At 47.7% G+C, this 18,731-nt stretch overlaps 1 protein-coding gene across 1 annotated transcript in view; it reads right to left on the reverse strand.

Moving 5' to 3' along the window:
* The window catches only part of LOC136581690 (cytoskeleton-associated protein 5-A-like), a 50,367-nt gene extending 35,486 nt beyond the window's left edge, over positions 1 to 14,881 (reverse strand). The window contains exons 1-4 of the mRNA XM_066582314.1: positions 14,785 to 14,881; positions 13,121 to 13,314; positions 7,866 to 8,072; positions 7,615 to 7,786 (exon numbers count right to left, since the gene is read on the reverse strand). Of these exons, the coding sequence (XP_066438411.1) occupies positions 7,615 to 7,786; positions 7,866 to 8,072; positions 13,121 to 13,314; positions 14,785 to 14,841 (630 nt within the window). The 5' untranslated portion in view covers positions 14,842 to 14,881. The remainder of the gene's footprint in view (positions 1 to 7,614; positions 7,787 to 7,865; positions 8,073 to 13,120; positions 13,315 to 14,784) is intronic.
* Positions 14,882 to 18,731: the final 3,850 nt, after the last annotated feature.

Here is an 18,731-nt window from a genome sequence, read left to right on the forward strand (position 1 = left end):
CTTCCCTTTACAAAGCTGACCAGAAGAATTTTTCAAAGATGGCGCTGCTGGGAAGTTCCCATGATGCATTGCTGTCTCTCTCTCCTCAGCGTGCACGCTTTCGGAAACGCACGCTGTCATGGGGAGAGCGATATCGGGCTGTGACAGTCCGATATAGCTCTCCCCCTCCGGGAGTCCCTTCACTGCTTTGAATGGAGCCGGCAGCCGGCCGGCCCCATTCAAAGCAATGGGAGAGCAGTGCGATCTCCTACTACTGCTGTGACAGCAGTGTCCAGTGATGAGGGGACATGCTGGGGAGATGAAGGAATCTCCTGCTACAGCTGTCACAGCAGTAGCAGGAGATCGCGATCTCTAGCAGTACTTTCAATAGCAGAGGATCACGATCCTCTGCCATTGAAGTGAAAGTAACACAAAACACACACATGCCCCTTACCACAAAGCCCTCTCCAAAGTACCTCCCACAGTGCCCCTCCCTCAAAAGTGCCCCCCACACACACATGCCCCCCCCCCAAAGTGCCCCCCCACACATGCCGCCCAACAGTGCCTTCCCCCACAGTGCCCCCCCCCCCCAAAGTGTCCATCCACATTGCCCCCCCCCCCCCAAAGTGCCCCCATACTCATGCACCCCCAGTGCCCCGACGGCTAAAATTTTTTTTTTTGACAGCACCCGACGGCCAAAAGTCTATGCGACAGCACCCGATGGCGATAATTTCTTTTTGACAGCACTCGATGGCCAAAAGTCTATGTGACAGCACCCAGTGTGGTGACAGCCCGACTCCCGCACCCCCCCCCCCCCCCCGGCGCTAAGTGACAGCCTGGCTCCCGCACCCCTCCTGGCACTAAGTGACATGCCGGTACCCGCACGCCCCCACCCCCACCGCTAGTGACAGCCCGCCTCCCGCACCACTCCCCCCCCCCCCCCCCCCCCCGGCGCTAAGTGACATGCCGGCACCCCACCACCACCAGTGTTGACAGCCCGGCTCCTGCACCCCGCCCCCCTCCGCGCTAAGTGACATGCTGACACCCGCACCCCTACCCCCCGGCGCTAAGTGACAGCTTGGCTCCCGCACCCCTCCTCCCCGACGCTAAGTTACATGCCGGCACCTGCACCCCCCCCCCCCCTCCCCCACCAGTAGTGACAGCCTGGCTCCCCCCGGCGGTATGTGACATGCCGCCACCCGCACCCCACCACCAGTAGTGACAGCCCGGCTCACGCACCCCTCCCCCTCGACGCTAAGTGACATACCGGCACCCTCCCCCCCACCAGTGGCGATAGCGCGACACACACACACTCCAGGTGACATGCTGGCAGCCGCTGCCCCCCCCCCCCCCCCGACCAGTGACAGCGCGGCACTTCCCCCCTCCTCCAGACCAGTTTCCCCCATGTTGCAGCCAGACCCCCGCCGACCACTGACACCTGGCACATCCCCCACCCAGTCCAGTGATATGCCGGCGCCCGCACCCCGACCCCACCACCCTTCCCAAGACCAGTGACTTACCCAGAAGGACGGTCCGCCCGGGGAAGCTGCTCCTCTTCTTCTGCTGGAGCCAGGGAAAGCCGTTGCCATGGAGTAGGAGAAGACTGCGCATGCGCCTGCATCAGGTGCGTTCACAAGGACCTCACCAGACAGCAAGAACTACAGCGCCTGCGCGACTGTTGGGAGAAGAGACACCGCTGGAATGGTCGCATCCAAGGCAGCAGACAGGTAAATAGAGGGAAGGGGCACCGGATCAGGTAAGTATATATCTTCTGTATGGCATATTTACAAAGGACACATTGTAATAGCCCTACAGAAGTATATAGAGCCATTTTGCACGGTGGGACAACCCCTTTAAATCTAAAGCTACAATAAGACAGAGGTAATCACTTTCATGGTGACTTGATGTCCTGAAAATGTGTCAAACATCCTGAAAGCGGGACAAAAGGCTGTCCTGCTTAGGGACCCTGGGGATAGCCATACACAGGGTCCTAAAGCAAGACTGTCCCGCCTAAATTGGAACATCTGGTCACCTTACACAGTGAGGTCACAATACAGGGATAATGCACACAGTGAGGTCACAATACAGGGATAATGCACACAGTGATGTCACAATACAGGGATAATGCACACAGTGAGGTCACAATACAGGGATAATGCACACAGTGAGGTCACAATACAGGGATAATGCACACAGTGAGGTCACAATACAGGGATAATGCACACAGTGAGGTCACAATACAGGGATAATGCACACAGTGAGGTCACAATACAGGGATAATGCACACAGTGAGGTCACAATACAGGGATAATGCACACAGTGAGGTCACAATACAGGGATAATGCACACAGTGAGGTCACAATACAGGGATAATGCACACAGTGAGGTCACAATACAGGGATAATGCACAGCAAAGAATAATGTGCTCTGTGATTTTTTTTTCCCTGACAGCAAGCAAAGATCTTGCAAATGGTAAGGAGTAGAAGCACAAAGTATAATGTAAAGCTTGCAGTATTTTACATTGTACAATAGTTGAGCTCTATCCCTATAATCCTGGGAGCCCCTATAATGGGGTGCTGGACACATTTTGTATAGCAACACGTTAGTAAACTTTGCAGTGTATATTCTAGTCAGAGCTCCCAGGGATCGCAGCTCGGAGGCTTGGAGCTTGGGGAAGGCTTGTTAATGGCAATGTTACGTGTTCCGTTCCTACATCTAGAGAATACTGTGCTGTTTATGTTATATGTGTATTTTGCCCACTGAGTGGTGCTCTATGTATGTAGAAAATCTCTGTGTACTTCCCTGTAGTATCCAGATGGTGGCAGCACATGTGGCGCTGCATCAGTCTATGAGTCCCTGATTGAAAGGAGAAATTAGGAAACATCCAAATTCTTACAGCATTGTTTTGGTCTAATTACCATCAAGCTCCTCCGCTGAATCATACATATCATTACAGTGTGTGGCAGAGAGGAAGAAGAGAGGAAATCAGATTTTGTGCTTGCAGTGATTGGCTCTCTAAAGTCTCTGATTGGTGTATTACACCTATCATTTGTTCATATGTAATTAACCTCTTTCTTGCCCAAAAATTAACTGAAATTTTACCAAAAAACCCTTCCAGAGATGATAAATATTGTCATTGGGTTTTGGATGCTGTACAGCCGTACATGGAGTCCGTACGTTTCTTTAAGGCCACTGCATGCCGCTATATAGCGCCCCCATACAGCAACACATCTAGGCAAAAATACCTCCATAATACAACATTCAGTGTATGGTGCAACTGATTCTCCGTGGGATTAGTAGAGATTAAAAGGCATGTGTAGGCCTAAAGAACAGTACCAACCACATAACAGAACCTATCACAGCACCCACATAATAGTGCCAGATAGTGCCCACATAACAGAAATATCTTCAGTGTCCACATAATAATGCTACCCTCAGTGTCCACATAATAATGCTACCCATAGAGTCCACATGATAATGCAACCCATAGAGTCCACATAATAATGCTACCCATAGAGTCCACCTAATAATGCTACCCATAGAGTCCACATGATAATGCAACCCATAGAGTCCTCATAATAATGCTACCCATAGAGTCCACCTAATAATGCTACCCATAGAGTCCACATAATAATGCTACCCATAGAGTCCACCTAATAATGCTACCCATAGAGTCCACCTAATAATGCTACCCATAGAGTCCACCTAATAATGCTACCCATAGAGTCCACCTAATAATGCTACCCATAGAGTCCACCTAATAATGCTACCCATAGAGTCCACCTAATAATGCTACCCATAGAGTCCACCTAATAATGCTACCCATAGAGTCCACCTAATAATGCTACCCATAGAGTCCACCTAATAATGCTACCCATAGAGTCCACCTAATAATGCTACCCATAGAGTCCACCTAATAATGCTACCCATAGAGTCCACCTAATAATGCCACCCTCAGTGTGCACATAATAGTCCTACCCATAGAGTCCACATAATTGTGCCACCCTCAGTGTCCGTATAAGGGCTGACACCCAGTGGCGTTTTATTCTCTCTTGCGCTGTGAGAGCAAATGTAAACACTAACCTCGCAGCGCAAGAAAGATGCCAGGATATCACCAGTGTTTTCAATGGGGCCAGCGGCAGCAGCGCTAGCCCCATTGAAAGCATAGGGAGAATATCACAGACTTCTGCTGCTGCTGTCACAACTGCGACAGCTGTGGCAGAAGTCTACCTTGCTATGCCATTGCTTTCAATGGGATCGGCTTGAAATATAAGCCCTTCCCTGAAAATTATCATTAACTGGTTAAAAAAAGGGTAAAAAAATTACTCACCTCTCCGCCGTTTAGACGCATCCTCCGGCTGGCTCCCCTGTCCAGCACTTTTAAAAGTGCTTTGTTCACTTTACAGTGAACACAACGGTGCCCACATAACTGAGCCAACATAGTGCCTACATAATTTAACCAGCCACGGCCTTCAAATAACATAGCCATTCACAAAGTCTACAGCCAAAGCGTTCACTTTACAGTGGCAATAATAGAGCCCACATAACAGAACCAACCCAGTACCCACATAAAGTGCCAACCACCGTGCACACATAACAGAGCCAACCACAGTGCCTACATAATACAGCCAGTCATAGTGTCCAAATAACAAAACCATCCACACAGTGTACATAACAGAGCCAACACCATACCCACATAAAGTGCCAGCCAAAGTGCACACATAACAGAGCTAGACAAAGTGCCCATATAACAGTGCCCACATAATACAGCCAGTCATAGTGTCCAAATAACAAAACCATCCACAGCCCAAGTGGCTACTTTACAGTGGCAGTAATAGTGCCCACATAAAGTGCCAGCCACAGTGCACACATAACAGAGCTAGACAAATGCCCACATAATAGTGCCCACATAATAGTGCCAGGCACTCTGCCCATGTAACAGAGCCAGCCACAGAAAATCACTTGTTGGATCTTCTCCATACAGCACCATGTTATATCGCCCATGGCCGGACACGTGGATTAATTCATCGTACAGTTGGAGACCAGAGGATTGTCTGTCATTTCTACATGACCGCACTTGTCCAATTTTCGCCTTCTGTGGGGGGTTTCAGAAGACAGACTTGTGACCTCAGACACACCCGGCATTATTCTAGGTTTCCTGGGAGAGTTTGATGGGATGCATCTAATCCCTGGCTGGACGACTACTTATTTGCATTCTCGTTAGATTTTGTGGTGTAGAATACACCTTGTGGAGTCTTAACATAAAAAATTGATATTTTATAGCCTGCAAGTTAAGGCAGAATCCAGCGAGTATTAAATCTCCTCTGTCGGTGTCCCGGGCAACCCCAACTAGCTTACAGTAATTTATTCTCATTTCAATGAAATCCTCTTTACTGCTATTTCAATCTGAGCTGTTTTCTGCGGCGCTGTGAGATAGAGCCACCCTGCCTCGCCGGCTCTGCGACTTTGTCCTGCTTTAATTACTTCCACCATAATTGGGATGATGCAACATTTAAGCACAGAAATGTGATGCTTCACTGTTTAAGTTACTGTATTCCGAAGCTGATAACTCCATAGATGTACATTTAAAGGGAACATGTCGCTAGCATAGACCCCTTACGTCTACATTTCAATGGAAGTCGTGATGCTGTGTCAGATCTGTCAGGCTTACTATAGACTTGACCAGAAGAATAGCGCTCCATGCTGCACCATTCATGTCGTAAAAATTGGCACCCCCCACCCCCATCAGAAACTCAATGCCAGTGTGAATCTAAGGTTGGTTTCCCACATGTGTTGGAACTTCCGTCGCAGATCCGGCTCAAAATACCAAAAGAAAAAGCGCTGCATGCAGTGCTTTTTCTTCCATCCAAAAGGTGAACAGCTGAATGGAAAGTGAATGGACTCCATTGTAGTCCACGGAGTCCATTCAGCGCAGCTCAATTCCCTCCTCAGATGGAGTCATTCAACCATGGGTATTCCTCTGTCCTGCTAACTGAAGTGCAGATGTAAATCCACCGTTACAGATGCTTTAAGGCAACCCTCTGGTTTCGAGACAAAATTCCTTCCTAGGACCCAAAGGAGAAGTTCTATATTACCCGCAGTTGTTCTTATCTGCCCTCTCTTCGATCCACCGGATTCCGATCCTGTTTACAGCTGTCCAAGATGGCCAATGCAATTTTCAAACTACCTGATCCTCACAGTGTTAGACTAGCAGTGCACCTGCTATCTGATTGGCTAGAGATACTCATGCTATCAGAACTGGCCAATCAGAGAGCACTGTACGTAGTTAAAAAAAGTTGTTGCAGCCATTTTGGATGGCCACAAATGGGACCCGGGACCAGTGGATCAGAGGAATGGCAATGAAGAATATATCCTCCTATCCTGGGACAGAATATTTTCCCAAAACCCATAGAGTCACTTTAAATTGGAAATACCCTCTTTTGGATTGCTCCCAACACCGCTGGCAAACTGTTGATTTTTACTTAGGTAAGCCATTTTCTCATTTAGGCATATTTCCAGCTATTGCGTTATAGTTTCTAGAAGTCCCAAAGTAATTAAATGGAAGCAGCATCCAAGGGAATTGTTTGCAAAGGTAGAAAACTTTAATCCATCCAGCATCAATAGCACAACGTTTCAACCACCAATTTACTGTGGTCTTTGTCAAGTGGCACTTGATAGGGGCAGGGCTAGAGAATAGAGATGAGCGAACGTACTCGTTTCGAGTAATTACTCGATCGAGCATCGCTATTTTCGAGTGCCTGGCTACTTGGGTGCAAAGATTCGGGGGGCGCCGGGGAGCGGGGGATGGCGTGGTGGAGCGGGGGGTAGCAGTGGGGAACAGGAGGGAGCACTCTCTCTCTAACTCTCCCCCCCCCACTCCTCTCCGCAACCCCCCACTCACCCACGGCGCCCCCCGAATCTTTTCACCCGAGTAGAGAAGTACTCGAAAATTGCGGTGCTCGAGTGAAAAAGGGGCGTGGCCGAGTACGTTCGCTCATCTCTACTAGAGAACTCTCCCCCCAGGACTTCCCTGAGAGTGAGTCTGGGGCTATAGGGGAGTGGCTAGCATACAATCCCACTAGCCACGCCCCCTCTCCCCCAAATAAGGGGAGCTATGCAAGAAAGCCCCTGTAGCTCCACCCTCAACTCCCCCTGCTATAGGGGATCCCAGAGCACTTGCTCGATCTTCTCCAATTGCTTTCAATAGGTCGAGCACTGCTGCTGCTGGTCCTATTGAAAACAATGAGTGATATTGTAGATTTTTTTTATAGCAACTTACAGTGAGTGAAAACATTGCAAATGAGAATGAAACCATTGGTTTCAAACTCATGAGATTTCACTTACTCTCGCATCGCTGGAAAATCTATCACCAGTACGGAAGAGCCCTAACTGTAAGTGTGGCTGTCCTGTTTCATTAATGACTCTGGCCAATGTAATGGCCCAGTTTGGTAGAGCAGGCACAACTCCCATACCATACCAACCCACCCCCATACTAACCCAGTAAGCTGCAAGGTGTATGGAACTGTCAGCTCCCATTTCTGTCCGTAAGGAGAACAGCTGATCGCCAAGGATAGATCATCGATATCTCAGACCCAGACAACCCCTTAAGCCTTTACTGGCTAAAGTAGGTCTCACCTGCACTGGATTAATGTTCCGCAACGGTGGCCTCAGTGCATCTCTGATCCAGCGATAGATCTCCACAGCAAGGAGCTTGGCTTCATCTCGAATCGCCTTCTCTCGAGACTCGAAGAGTTTTGGCAACACTTTAATAATTGACATCAGGGAAGTGATTTTGGAACCAAATTCACTATAGAGAGAAGACATCACATAAGGATGTGCAGAGCGGTACAAAAGTGTGACTGGCTACAAGTTCAGCATCCTCTCACCTCAGGGCTCTCCGCAGCGTCTCCACACAGGCAACCACGATCTTTGGATTCTTGTTGTCTAGGCCTTTCAGCAGCTCCTTCTGTACAGTCTCCCCCTTTTCTATTTCTATGTACATCAGACAGATATCAGACCCAAGTTCCTTTGCTCTGGCTTTTGGCTGATTGAACACTTTGTTCACAACACCCGACACCACCTCCCCGGTAGTCCTAACAGAAAGGGGAAATTACATTAGAAAGTTTTCTACACAGTTGTAGGAGTCATGCACACAAACCTTACAGGGGCGCATGGAGGACGTCTCTAACATAAGCATTGCTCCTTAGTATACACCAGCCTACCATAAATAATTGGATACCTGAGCAAAACTCAATAGTATTTTACATATGTTAACACTTAGTGGGACTGCTTTGGCCCCAGTGACATCAGATACTCTGTGGCATACCTTCTACTAACATCTCATATACATCAGCTGTTATTTCCCTTAATTCATCCTGCAAACGCATGGCAAGTTGTCTGAGAAGATTGATGCTGTTCATAGTAACATAGTATGATAGGCTGAATGAAGACAATGTCCATCTAGTTCATCTGCCCCTTGTTGGTCCAGATTAAGGCAAAAAACACCTGCCCCAGTGAGCCAATTAGCTCCCAGGGAGGAAAAAAAAAGAAAAAAAATTCCTTCCCGACTCCATAATGGCAGCCAGAGTAATCCCTGGATCAACATTTCAGATAATCAACCCCGCTGGTCACCTAATGTCTATATCCTGTAATATCATAGCGCTCTGGAAATACATCTATTTCCTCTTAAACTCCTCTATGGATTTTGCCATCACCACGTCCTCAGGCAGAGAGTTCCACAGTCTCACTACTCTTACAGTAAAGAACCCCCTTCTGTGTTGGTGATGAAACCTGCTTTCTTCTAGACGTAGCGGATGCCCTCTCATTACCGTCGCAGTCCTGAGTATAAACAGATCTTGGGAGAGATCCTTGTATCGTCCCCTCATGTATTTATACATAGTGATTTGATCGCCCCTTAACCATTTTTTTTCTAGAGTAAATGATCCCAATTTTGATGCCTCTCTGGTATTCCAGTCCTCTCATTCCATTTATTAATTTAGTTACCCTTCTTTGAACCCCCTCCAGCCCTGTACCATCTTTCCTGAGCACCGGTGACCAGAACTGTACACAGTATTCCATGTGAGGCCTGACAAGTGCCTTATATAGTGGGAGGATAATGTTCTCGTCCCTCACCCCTATACCTCTTTTAATGCACCCCAAGACTTTATTTGCCTTTACAGCAGCTGACTGGGATTGACTGCCCCAGTTAAGTCTACATCTTTCATATTTTCTGACATTCCAGTTTATCAAAGAGATGTTCAGTAGGTTCAGGTCAGGACTCCGTGCAGTCGGTCCAATCGTGGGACATCCATATCCTCAAACTAACATAAAACAGCGCTGGATGTACGTCAAGGCGCGTCGTCTTGTTGGAAGCATGGCCGACTATTCCCAGAGTATTGTCACATTGTCTGGAATGGCAGGGTACCCCTCCGTGTTCATAGTTCATGAGTGTGTTGTGCCAACACCTCCTCTTGGCCCAACACACTCAGGTAAAAAGCGTTCCCGACATCCTCCAAGCCCAGGTAGGTCCATCTGATATGAAGATTGAGTAGCGCTATTCATCACTCCATAGAACATTCTTCCATTGCTCCATTTTCCAATGACTCTCCTTACACCATTGTAGATGGACCAATCCCTCTTTAAGGAGAACCCACCAGACATTTACAAGATGAATGGAGGGAAATGCCAGTTGACGTGTAGCAGACATTAGTAATAAGTATGCCACAGAGAGCATCAGATGTCACTACGGCCAAAGGAGCCCCACTGGGAATTAACATATGGAAATAAATACTATTGATTCTTGCTCAGGTGGCCAATTATTTCTGGTAGGATGGTGTAAGTCACAGTGAGTGAAGCGTTCCTTGTAGCTCAAATCCCAACCTCTGCAATTCATAGATTCTGGTTGCATTGGCCAGTAAATTCTTGTTGCTCAGTAAAACACTATAAAGTGAATCCATCAAATTATCCAGTTTCTTCAAGGGGACATGCCACAAACACTTCAGGTAGATTTACTATTGGAAATTCACCAGCTTTACATACACAAAACTGCACCAAAAGACGGTCTTGCTTACTTAGAACCACATTTATGATGCACTTTAGACACATCTGGATACTTTTTGATGCAGCTTAAAAAAAAAAGGGGGGGGGGGAGTAGCCATTGGAAAGTGGTCATGGTCTAGGGGCTCATGCCCACAGCCGTGATGGGCTCCACAAGCGGAATACCGCAGCAGAGTCAGTCACGGCCCCCCCCCCAAAGACCCCATACTCGCCTCCCAGATCCGCCGTGCGAGTCCCGCATAACGCGCCAGCAGTGTCATATGACACTGCGGGCCGGGGAAGCGTGTTCACGCTATACTTTGGCTGTGCTACAGCGGAAGTATAGCGTGACGGCCAGCTTCCATTGACTACAGTGGAAGTCGGACGCGCGTATTCCCGTTGCAAATAGGATATGCCGTGGGTTATTTCACGCTGCAGAATTCTGCAGCATGAACGTTGAGCTATTAGGTTCAATAGAACCTAATAGCTGCGATGTAACGTTGAGGATTTCCGCTAAATGCAACATCACAAGAAAAAAAAAACCTGTACCAAAACTTTAGGACAAGGTTTAACCAACTATGCAAACGGACAGGTGGTATAAAGAGTTAGACTAGACAGTTAACAGATGTACCAGATTTATTAGCTAGAAGAGTCGCTGCAACAGATTATAGTCTTAAAATGCAGTTTGCACTGACTAATGATTATATTCATCTGCCCGAGCTTCTCATTAAGAGAAGCCACAAAATATGAACATATTCCATATTTTTAAACGTTTATAATCACCAAATAAGTAATAACATTATTATAGTGCCATTGTCCATTTTTTTTAGAACACCCTTTACTGCATCCACCTTAGTAAAGAGTGGCGAGGTGGACACATACATAAGGTTTTGTTGCCCTCTGCCGAGCCGGGTCACAGCAGAGGAATCCCTGATGTGGCAAATCGTCTGCTTCTGAAACTGCAGCATTCTCCACTTATTAAAGGAGCTGCTGAGCCAAGTACAATGAAAGCGGTGACAATGGCAAGCAGAAAACTGCATTCATGCCATCGATTAGGGACAATTTCTACTATGAGTAAATGTGGCTTCTTGGTGCAGGACCTGAAATACGTGCTTAAAAGAGGGACTTAGGGCTCATGTCCACGGGCAAAATATGATTTAAGATCCGCAGCGGATCTCCCGCATGCGGATCCGCATCCCATAGGGATGCATTGACCACCCGCGGGTAGATAAATACCCGCGGATCGTCAATAAAAGGGATTTTAAAAAAAATGGAGCATGGAAAAATCCGGACCATGCTCCATTTTCGTGCGGGTCTCCCGCGGGGACGGCTCCCGCGGGCTTCTATTGAAGCCTATGGAAGCCGTCCGGATCCGCGGGAGACCTAAAATAGGAATTTAAAGTATTTACCATCCGGCGCGGGCGGGGAAGGTCAGCTGTTCCTCACGGCCGCATCTTCCTTGCTTCGGCTCGGCGGATGTGCCCGGCGCATGCGCGCGGCACGTCGGCGACGTGCCGGCGACGTGCCGCCGGCGTCAGGAATTCATCCGCCGGCCGAAAATGAAGATCCGGCCGTGAGGAACAGCTGATCTTCTCCGCCCGCGCCGGATGGTAAATACTTTTAAATTCTTATTTTCGGCGCTCATGTCCGCGGGGCAGGAGGGACCCGCTGCAGATTCTACATGTAGAATCTGCAGCGGATCTGATTTTCCCCGTGGACATGAGGCCTAAACCTCAAAACTGCCCAATTTCACACACACAAACGCAATATGGGGCCGTGAATCACACGCAAATTCCCTATGGATGCAGGGCGGTTTAATGTCAAAACCCTGTGGCATCACTTCAGGGATGTAGCAATCGCTGACTTTCTTCTATTGTTAATGGGGGAGCCCTATAGCACATGGTGCGATGCTGCCGCTGGTCCCATTGAAAACAATAGGCACAGCGATAGCACACGAAAGACAGAACATGCTGCGATTGGTTTCCTGCATTGCGGTACCATGCAGGAAAACATCGCTTATGTGTAGGACCCCATTTAAACGTATCTTGTGTGATTTGCTCCCCCGTGTGAAGGAAGCTTTTAAAAGTAAAAGAGACAAAGCAATAGGTTAAGGGTTTTCTTCTAATTACTAACATGACTCAATACTGTGTTGCCCCGAAAATAAGACTCTGCCTTATATTAAAGCGGCACGGGGGTCTTATTTTGGGGGGATGCCGTCCAGGTCCTTCTAGCTAGTCTACGCAATTCTGGCAGGCTCCCTTGCTGTTCTCAGCGCCGACAGAAGATCGCTTGCAGGTAACAGGTGTAAACAGCTGTAAACCCTGCCTCCAGCAAGCAATTGCTCCGACTGGCTCATGAGTGCCACGGCTAAGCCAACCACTGCAGAGCTCAATGAACCAATCACAGCCATTGCATTGAATGGCTGCGATTGGTTCCTGGAGCGTTACAGTGATTGGTGCTCGAGCGTCGGGGCTAAGCCAATCAGAGCAATTGCTTGCTGGTGGTGGGGTTTACAAGCGATCCTCTGTTGGTGCAGAGAAGAGCAAGGAAGCCTGCTGGAACTGCGGAAGCTAGCGGGAGGGAGCAGGACAGCGCCTGCTAGGCAAGTATTGCTTCCCCCACCCCCTCCTTTTCATGTAGTGTAGCTTGGGCTTACTTTTCAGGGTAGGGCTTATATTGTAAGCACCCTACCACCTGAAAAATCAGGGTAGGGCTTCTTTTAGGGGATAGGTCTTATTTTTGGGAAACAGTATGTTTGCCTTAAGTTGCACAGAAACACATCCTGTGGGATAAGCCTTCAGCAGATAAAACCTTTCCACTGTCACATCACCCATACACAGTGTATGAGCACTTATTTTTTTGTTGCATTGTCCTTACTCATTAACAAAAAAAAAAGATAGTTCACTGGCGCTTGGGCCTTTTATGGGTTATTGCTGAGACAATCCAGCCCACGGGGCTAGTATGACACATTCTAGTTAGTCACAGCACAGGAGACCAGTCAGCACCAACTACATACCAGGCATATTTTTGACCAAGTTGCGGGCCATTTACAAACTAGTCCCCAAGCCATTAAACATGTATAAGCTGTAGGCAAAGCTCCACTTACTTCCCCGCAACAGGTGCATTTTCTATGTACACCAGAGCAGCCTCCAGGCCTTTTAACTGGGCAACAGCATTTGACTCCATGACAAACTTCTTGATTAAGCCGAGATACTTGGACCATTCCGGGCTCTTCTCATCCACAATCTTCTGGAACAGCTTCATAGCCTCTTCATAACCATTTAATCTAGCTTTCCATACCTGCAGTCAATGGAACGAGAAACAGAAATAGATTTAGCAATGGGATCGCTCACATCAGCATTTTGCTCCCTATTTTTAACTGATTTTTTTTTTAATGGAATCATTAGAGCCGTTTACAACCGAGCTAAAGTGAAGCCATCATTTCCATCGTTTAATGGATTCTGTAGACACATCTGTTTAAAAAGAAAAAAAAACAAAACCCCAAGCCAAAAACTTCTGATATATAAAATGCTAAATCTGTTTGTGTCGTATACAAATCCACAGTTCTGGTTTGATTTGAGTGACATTTTGCATGAGCGTTCAGCGCCAGGCGACGAATACTGGCGTAATTCATCGAAAAACTCACCAACTTCTTCTGCATTTTTTGTTGTCAATAGCAACCAATCACAGCTCAGCTTTCATTTCTTATACTGCTGAGGTAAAATGAAAGCTGTGCCGTGATTGGTTGCTATGGGCAACACAGATTTTCTTTGTGACAGATTTCATAAGAGTGCGGTGCTCGGCTCATTTGTGGCCCACTATTTGTAAAAATTGCAGTGCAACATTATCGCCTGGTTATAGATACTTCGGTTCCAAAGAATGCAAACTGAAATCAGTGGGGGGGGGGGGGGGGGGGGGAGAAAACACACCTTTCAATTCGATTTCCGTTTTTAGCACACTGTTCTATCCATTTAAAAAGAACACGCTGTAAGAGATGCTTTGGGCCGCCACCTGACTAGAACACAGGCATTAGCATACAAAAGGATAGTTGTTTATGGAAATTGCTATAGTTCCCTGGTCCGCTCCTGTAGTTTGTTTAGCAAATGCTGACAAGTTCCCTTTACACAGGCGTATACTATTGTGTTCCGCTAAAAGTGCGCCATTTATAGCCACTTTTTCCCCCCCCTTTTAATAAATAGGCGGCTCAAATGTCAGTTTTGTCACAACCCACTGAAAACGGGCGTGTAAATACGCCTGCTAGCGCGTGTTCATGCTCCTCCCCACAGGCTTTAATGGGCGATTTTGTTCCGTGAAGACGCAGCAAGGTAGTCCATTAAAGGCGCAGATCTGAATGCCGCACTGTAATAGGTTCACATGCTGTCTGTACTCGGTAAAATAAAAGTTGCAGACTGAATACAGACAGAAAATCCCCCCCATGGGAATGGGCCCTTAAGCTGAAAATTCATCGCCAAGTTTCCTCCTGAGACTATGCCGTCATAATGTCATTCTAATGGCGAGAAAGAAACGAGATCTGCCTCCCCGCGGGTGATGGAGACAGATATGATGACTAAACATTGCTGAGAGGAACAAGAAAAAGACTCGAGTTCCTCAGTGTTATCAATGGAGCCTGCAGAGATGATGTCAGATGAAGGCAGAGATGCCGGCTTATCTCCTGAGGCGCAGATCTGCATCTATAATCATAGATATCCACAAGCATCGAAGAGAAGGCAGCATGCAGAAGGCACCAGTAAACGCTCGCCCAGCACCTACCTTGTGTTCACATTTCTGGTCAATAGGAAGCTTCATCCACTCGCTGTCGTCCGCCATGATGGTTTCCCTGCGTCTGTCAGTGCACTAAAGAGATCTGCCAGGAAGACAAAACAAGATGGCAATTAATAGAAAGAAATAATCAGAAGAACACAATGACAAGTGTCAGTCTAACACTGGAGGCCATTACTGCTGGGGCAGGACCCGAGCGTGGGGGACAAGACAAGTAGCCCCAGTTCTCTGCTGCCAACCTTTGGCCTAAGTTAAGAAGAGGGACCATTGATATCAATAGGGTTATCCTCAAAAGAAAAAACAACCCCCACCCCACCCCCCCCAAAGAAGGGGGAAAAAAACAACACACCACTGCTTTATTTTTTATAAACATTTGCGCATCAAGTGTTCCCATTGATGAAAACACGCAGTGCGATAGAACATGCTGCGGTTTTATGTGCATAATTTACGCAAGAAATATATCCAAGTGAGAACAGAACCAGAAGCAATGTACTTTCATTGACTCCATTCACCAGTATTGTGCTTGTGTAAGCACGGCCGGCGACCCCATGCACCTGAATTTTCTATATTGCACATTACCGCAGCGGCTCGCCATCGGTCTTGTGCTGTACGGTTTGTGGTTTTGGTTTTTTTAAACTGTTTGCATTGCCCGCGCCGCTTAGCGATGATGATGATGGTACCCACGGCCCATACACAGTGTTAATTGCGTATGGGCTGTGGATCGGACAGCCTTCAATAGAGGATTTCCGAATGGAATTTGTGGCAAAATAGAGCATGCTGCGATTTTTCCTCTGCTTGCGGAAAACGCAATTCGTATCCACGAGTGAGCAAAAAAAAAACCAAACAAAAAAAACCAAAACACAGCTATTTAACGTGTTTTCATTGCCCACGTTTTGTGCAAATCCTCAGTGTGAATTCCACAATTGGAATCCGCCCTTCGGATGAGAATCCTATTCCTCTTGCTGTCAGATGGTATCATCAGCAGTTGTCGGCAGGAAGAGAACTTTCGGCACAAAGTTGTAAGATAAGAAGTTTTCCAAAGTCTTCTTGAGCACAACAATACTACTAAAAATCTACAGTTTGTTTTGTCACTTTCTTCTGCCGTCTCTCCTCATCCACTTCCCAGCTCCTGTAGATGTCGGACGTTCCCCAGTAACCCCATGCAGATCACGGTTACCGCCGGGCTGCATGACATTACAGCAGCGTCTAAGGGAACACCAAGGCCCCTCACACAGGAGTCTGCAAAAATGCAGCGCTTACTGAGGTTTCAGCAGCGCGGTCATGCGTTTTGTACAGCTGAAAATGCAGCCAAGGAAGCTGGGAGGGGGAAAAAAAAAAAAACTTCCGTGAAGTTGTCAGCCTCCAACAGACCATCTCTTGAAACCCCTGCCTCCAGCAAGCGATTGCTCTGATTGGTTCTCAAGCACTGGCTCAGCCAATCACCTGCACCAATCACAGCCACCCATTGGCTAATCACAGTAAGAAGAGCCTGAGTGAGGGGAGGGAGGACGGGGGCACCTAAGTGGTAGAACAGATTAAGATTTGGGTGAGGACCGTGCAACCAAATCAATGGTGAGATTGCGCAATCTAAAAACAACACACACTTTATAGGAATTAGGCTCCGTTGTGAACAAGCGAACGATGTCAGATTTTGCTCATTCAGCCGGGTTACACAGCAGATACATCGCCGGCTCGCTCACAGGAGAAGTTGTTCAGTCGTTCAGTCTCTCTCAGTCACTTATAAAGCGATTCGTGAACGAGCCAACGATGTTTATGCCTGCATGGAACAACCAATGAACGAGGTTGAATTGCACGCACGTCTGCGCATAGTACTGTACTTTTTGGGCACACAGGGCCATTCCGCACGCGCAACAAACCCTTTCCGTGGATTAAAAGGCTCATCAGCCCAATGAGGTCCACAAGTGTTCTTTTCCCCACATTTTGCACAGCGTTTCATCTTGCTTACCCCTGTGCATTCGCACATCTCCTACTTCTATGGGGTCCTTTGCTGCGCCAGACGCAGAAAGATAAGAGCAGCTGCTACTTTTTCCCGTGTGCGTAGAACACGCTCAGCGAGTTCTGTTCTCGGTTTTGCGCATTCAGATTTTGCACACGGAAGTCTGAATAAGCCCTGGGCTGAAAAAGGGCTGGCAACACTTCTGTATTTTGGCCGCCCTTTTGCCTCTTATAGAGTCCTTGACACCCCTCCGTACTGCAGACTCAAAACTGAAGCCGAAACACAGCAGTGAGTCACCAGCCGAAGTCCTCATGTCCACTAGGAAATTTGGGCCCGCACGGATTCTCCATGCAGATCCCACAGCAGGTCCCTCCTTTCCCGCGGACATGAGGCCTATACATTGATTTTACTCACCTGTCCGGATGCGGCTTTCCTTCCGCCTGGCGGATGTACTTAGCACTCCATGCATTATTTTTTTTTTTAACTTCTGCTCTCCCGCGGCAGAGCAGAAATTAAGCTGCAGGTGCGCCGCGGATTCCAGACTGCTTCCATAGGCTTCAATGGAATCCTGCAAGAGCAGTCCGTGCGGGAAACTAGCCGAAAAGGAGGCATGCTGCAGGTGTTTTCCCGCACGTGCGATCTGCGTGGCAGGGGAAGAGGACACCTGCAGGTATTAACTTACCTGCGGGTGTCCAACGCCTCCCTATGGGCGCGGATCACGTGTGCGGGACACCCGCGCGAATTTACTAAATCAATTTACCTAGTAGACATGAGGCCTTAGGCTACATATACATAGGGGAGCACGATATCGGGCCGTGAAACACGGACTGATATTGCGCTCGCCAGTGTGTTTTACCCACGGATGCAAGCGCAATTTTCTTGGCCGTGTGAAAGCGGCCTTAGGGTGTTATTACGCAAGTACTACCCTGTTTCCCTGAAAATAAGACATACCCTGAAAATAAGACATAGCATGATTTTGCAGAATTTTTGAGGATGCTTGAAATATAAGCCCTACTCCAAAATTAAGCCCTGCTAACAGTTAATTAAAAAAAGTCAATTTAAATAATGTCCAGGCAGCTATACATGTAAAAAAGTTAAACCTTTTTGAACAAAAATCAATATAAGACACTGTCTTATTTTCGGGGAAACACGGTAGTATTCTGCCATCAGTTTCTGGGCTGAACCTGCAAGCAGCAGCGTTACCAGCGTCTGCGCCCTAACGTCACAGCGAGCAGCTCTGCGTACCAGAAGCCTCCTATTAATAGCACTAACAAGGTGTGCAGCGTCTGCAGGTGCGGCGTGCGCAAATCCCCAGAGAACCGCTCACATACACACAAATCCCTGCGGAGTTACATGGTGACGACCGGCTCATTATACAGCCAGAGAGCGACAACAAAACCATCAACTGTACTATTCCTGTAACGAGCCGTTACTAACGAGTCAGACAATGGGAGCCGATCCATCACCGTGACATCCGGGCGAGGAGACAGCAGCTACCCGACAATAGTGCGGAAACGGACACGTCACCCAGAGACTAGGAGGGCTTCAGGCGAATACATGCACAAATAAAAAGTGGCGCCTGGAAGTTCTCGGGCGCAACTCGCATCAGTCAGACACGGACACCCCAACCACGTGCGGGAGACCACACATGGTCATAGGCTGTTCGCATCTGAAAATAGGACATGCTGCGTTCTGTTTGTCCGAGAAGAAGAAAACAAACCAAACAGGACAAAAACCCCACGATGTAAAATGTGCATGTACTCTCTGAACATTTTTAGATTGTGTCTTTAATGGAGAGTCGCAGGCATATAACTAAGGTAACGGGGAGGGGAACCTTTAAAATGAAGTCATTAGGCTAGACCGCTGTTACGGGTAATGCAGAAACACTATTAAAGGGGTATTCTGGCCTTTTACTACTGGCGACCCATCCTCAGAATAGGTCAATAGTCTATCCTCATCGGGGCTCAGAGCCAGAAGTACA

The sequence above is a fragment of the Eleutherodactylus coqui genome, chromosome 11, assembly GCF_035609145.1.
Source record: "Eleutherodactylus coqui strain aEleCoq1 chromosome 11, aEleCoq1.hap1, whole genome shotgun sequence".
NCBI lineage: Eukaryota > Metazoa > Chordata > Amphibia > Anura > Eleutherodactylidae > Eleutherodactylus > Eleutherodactylus coqui.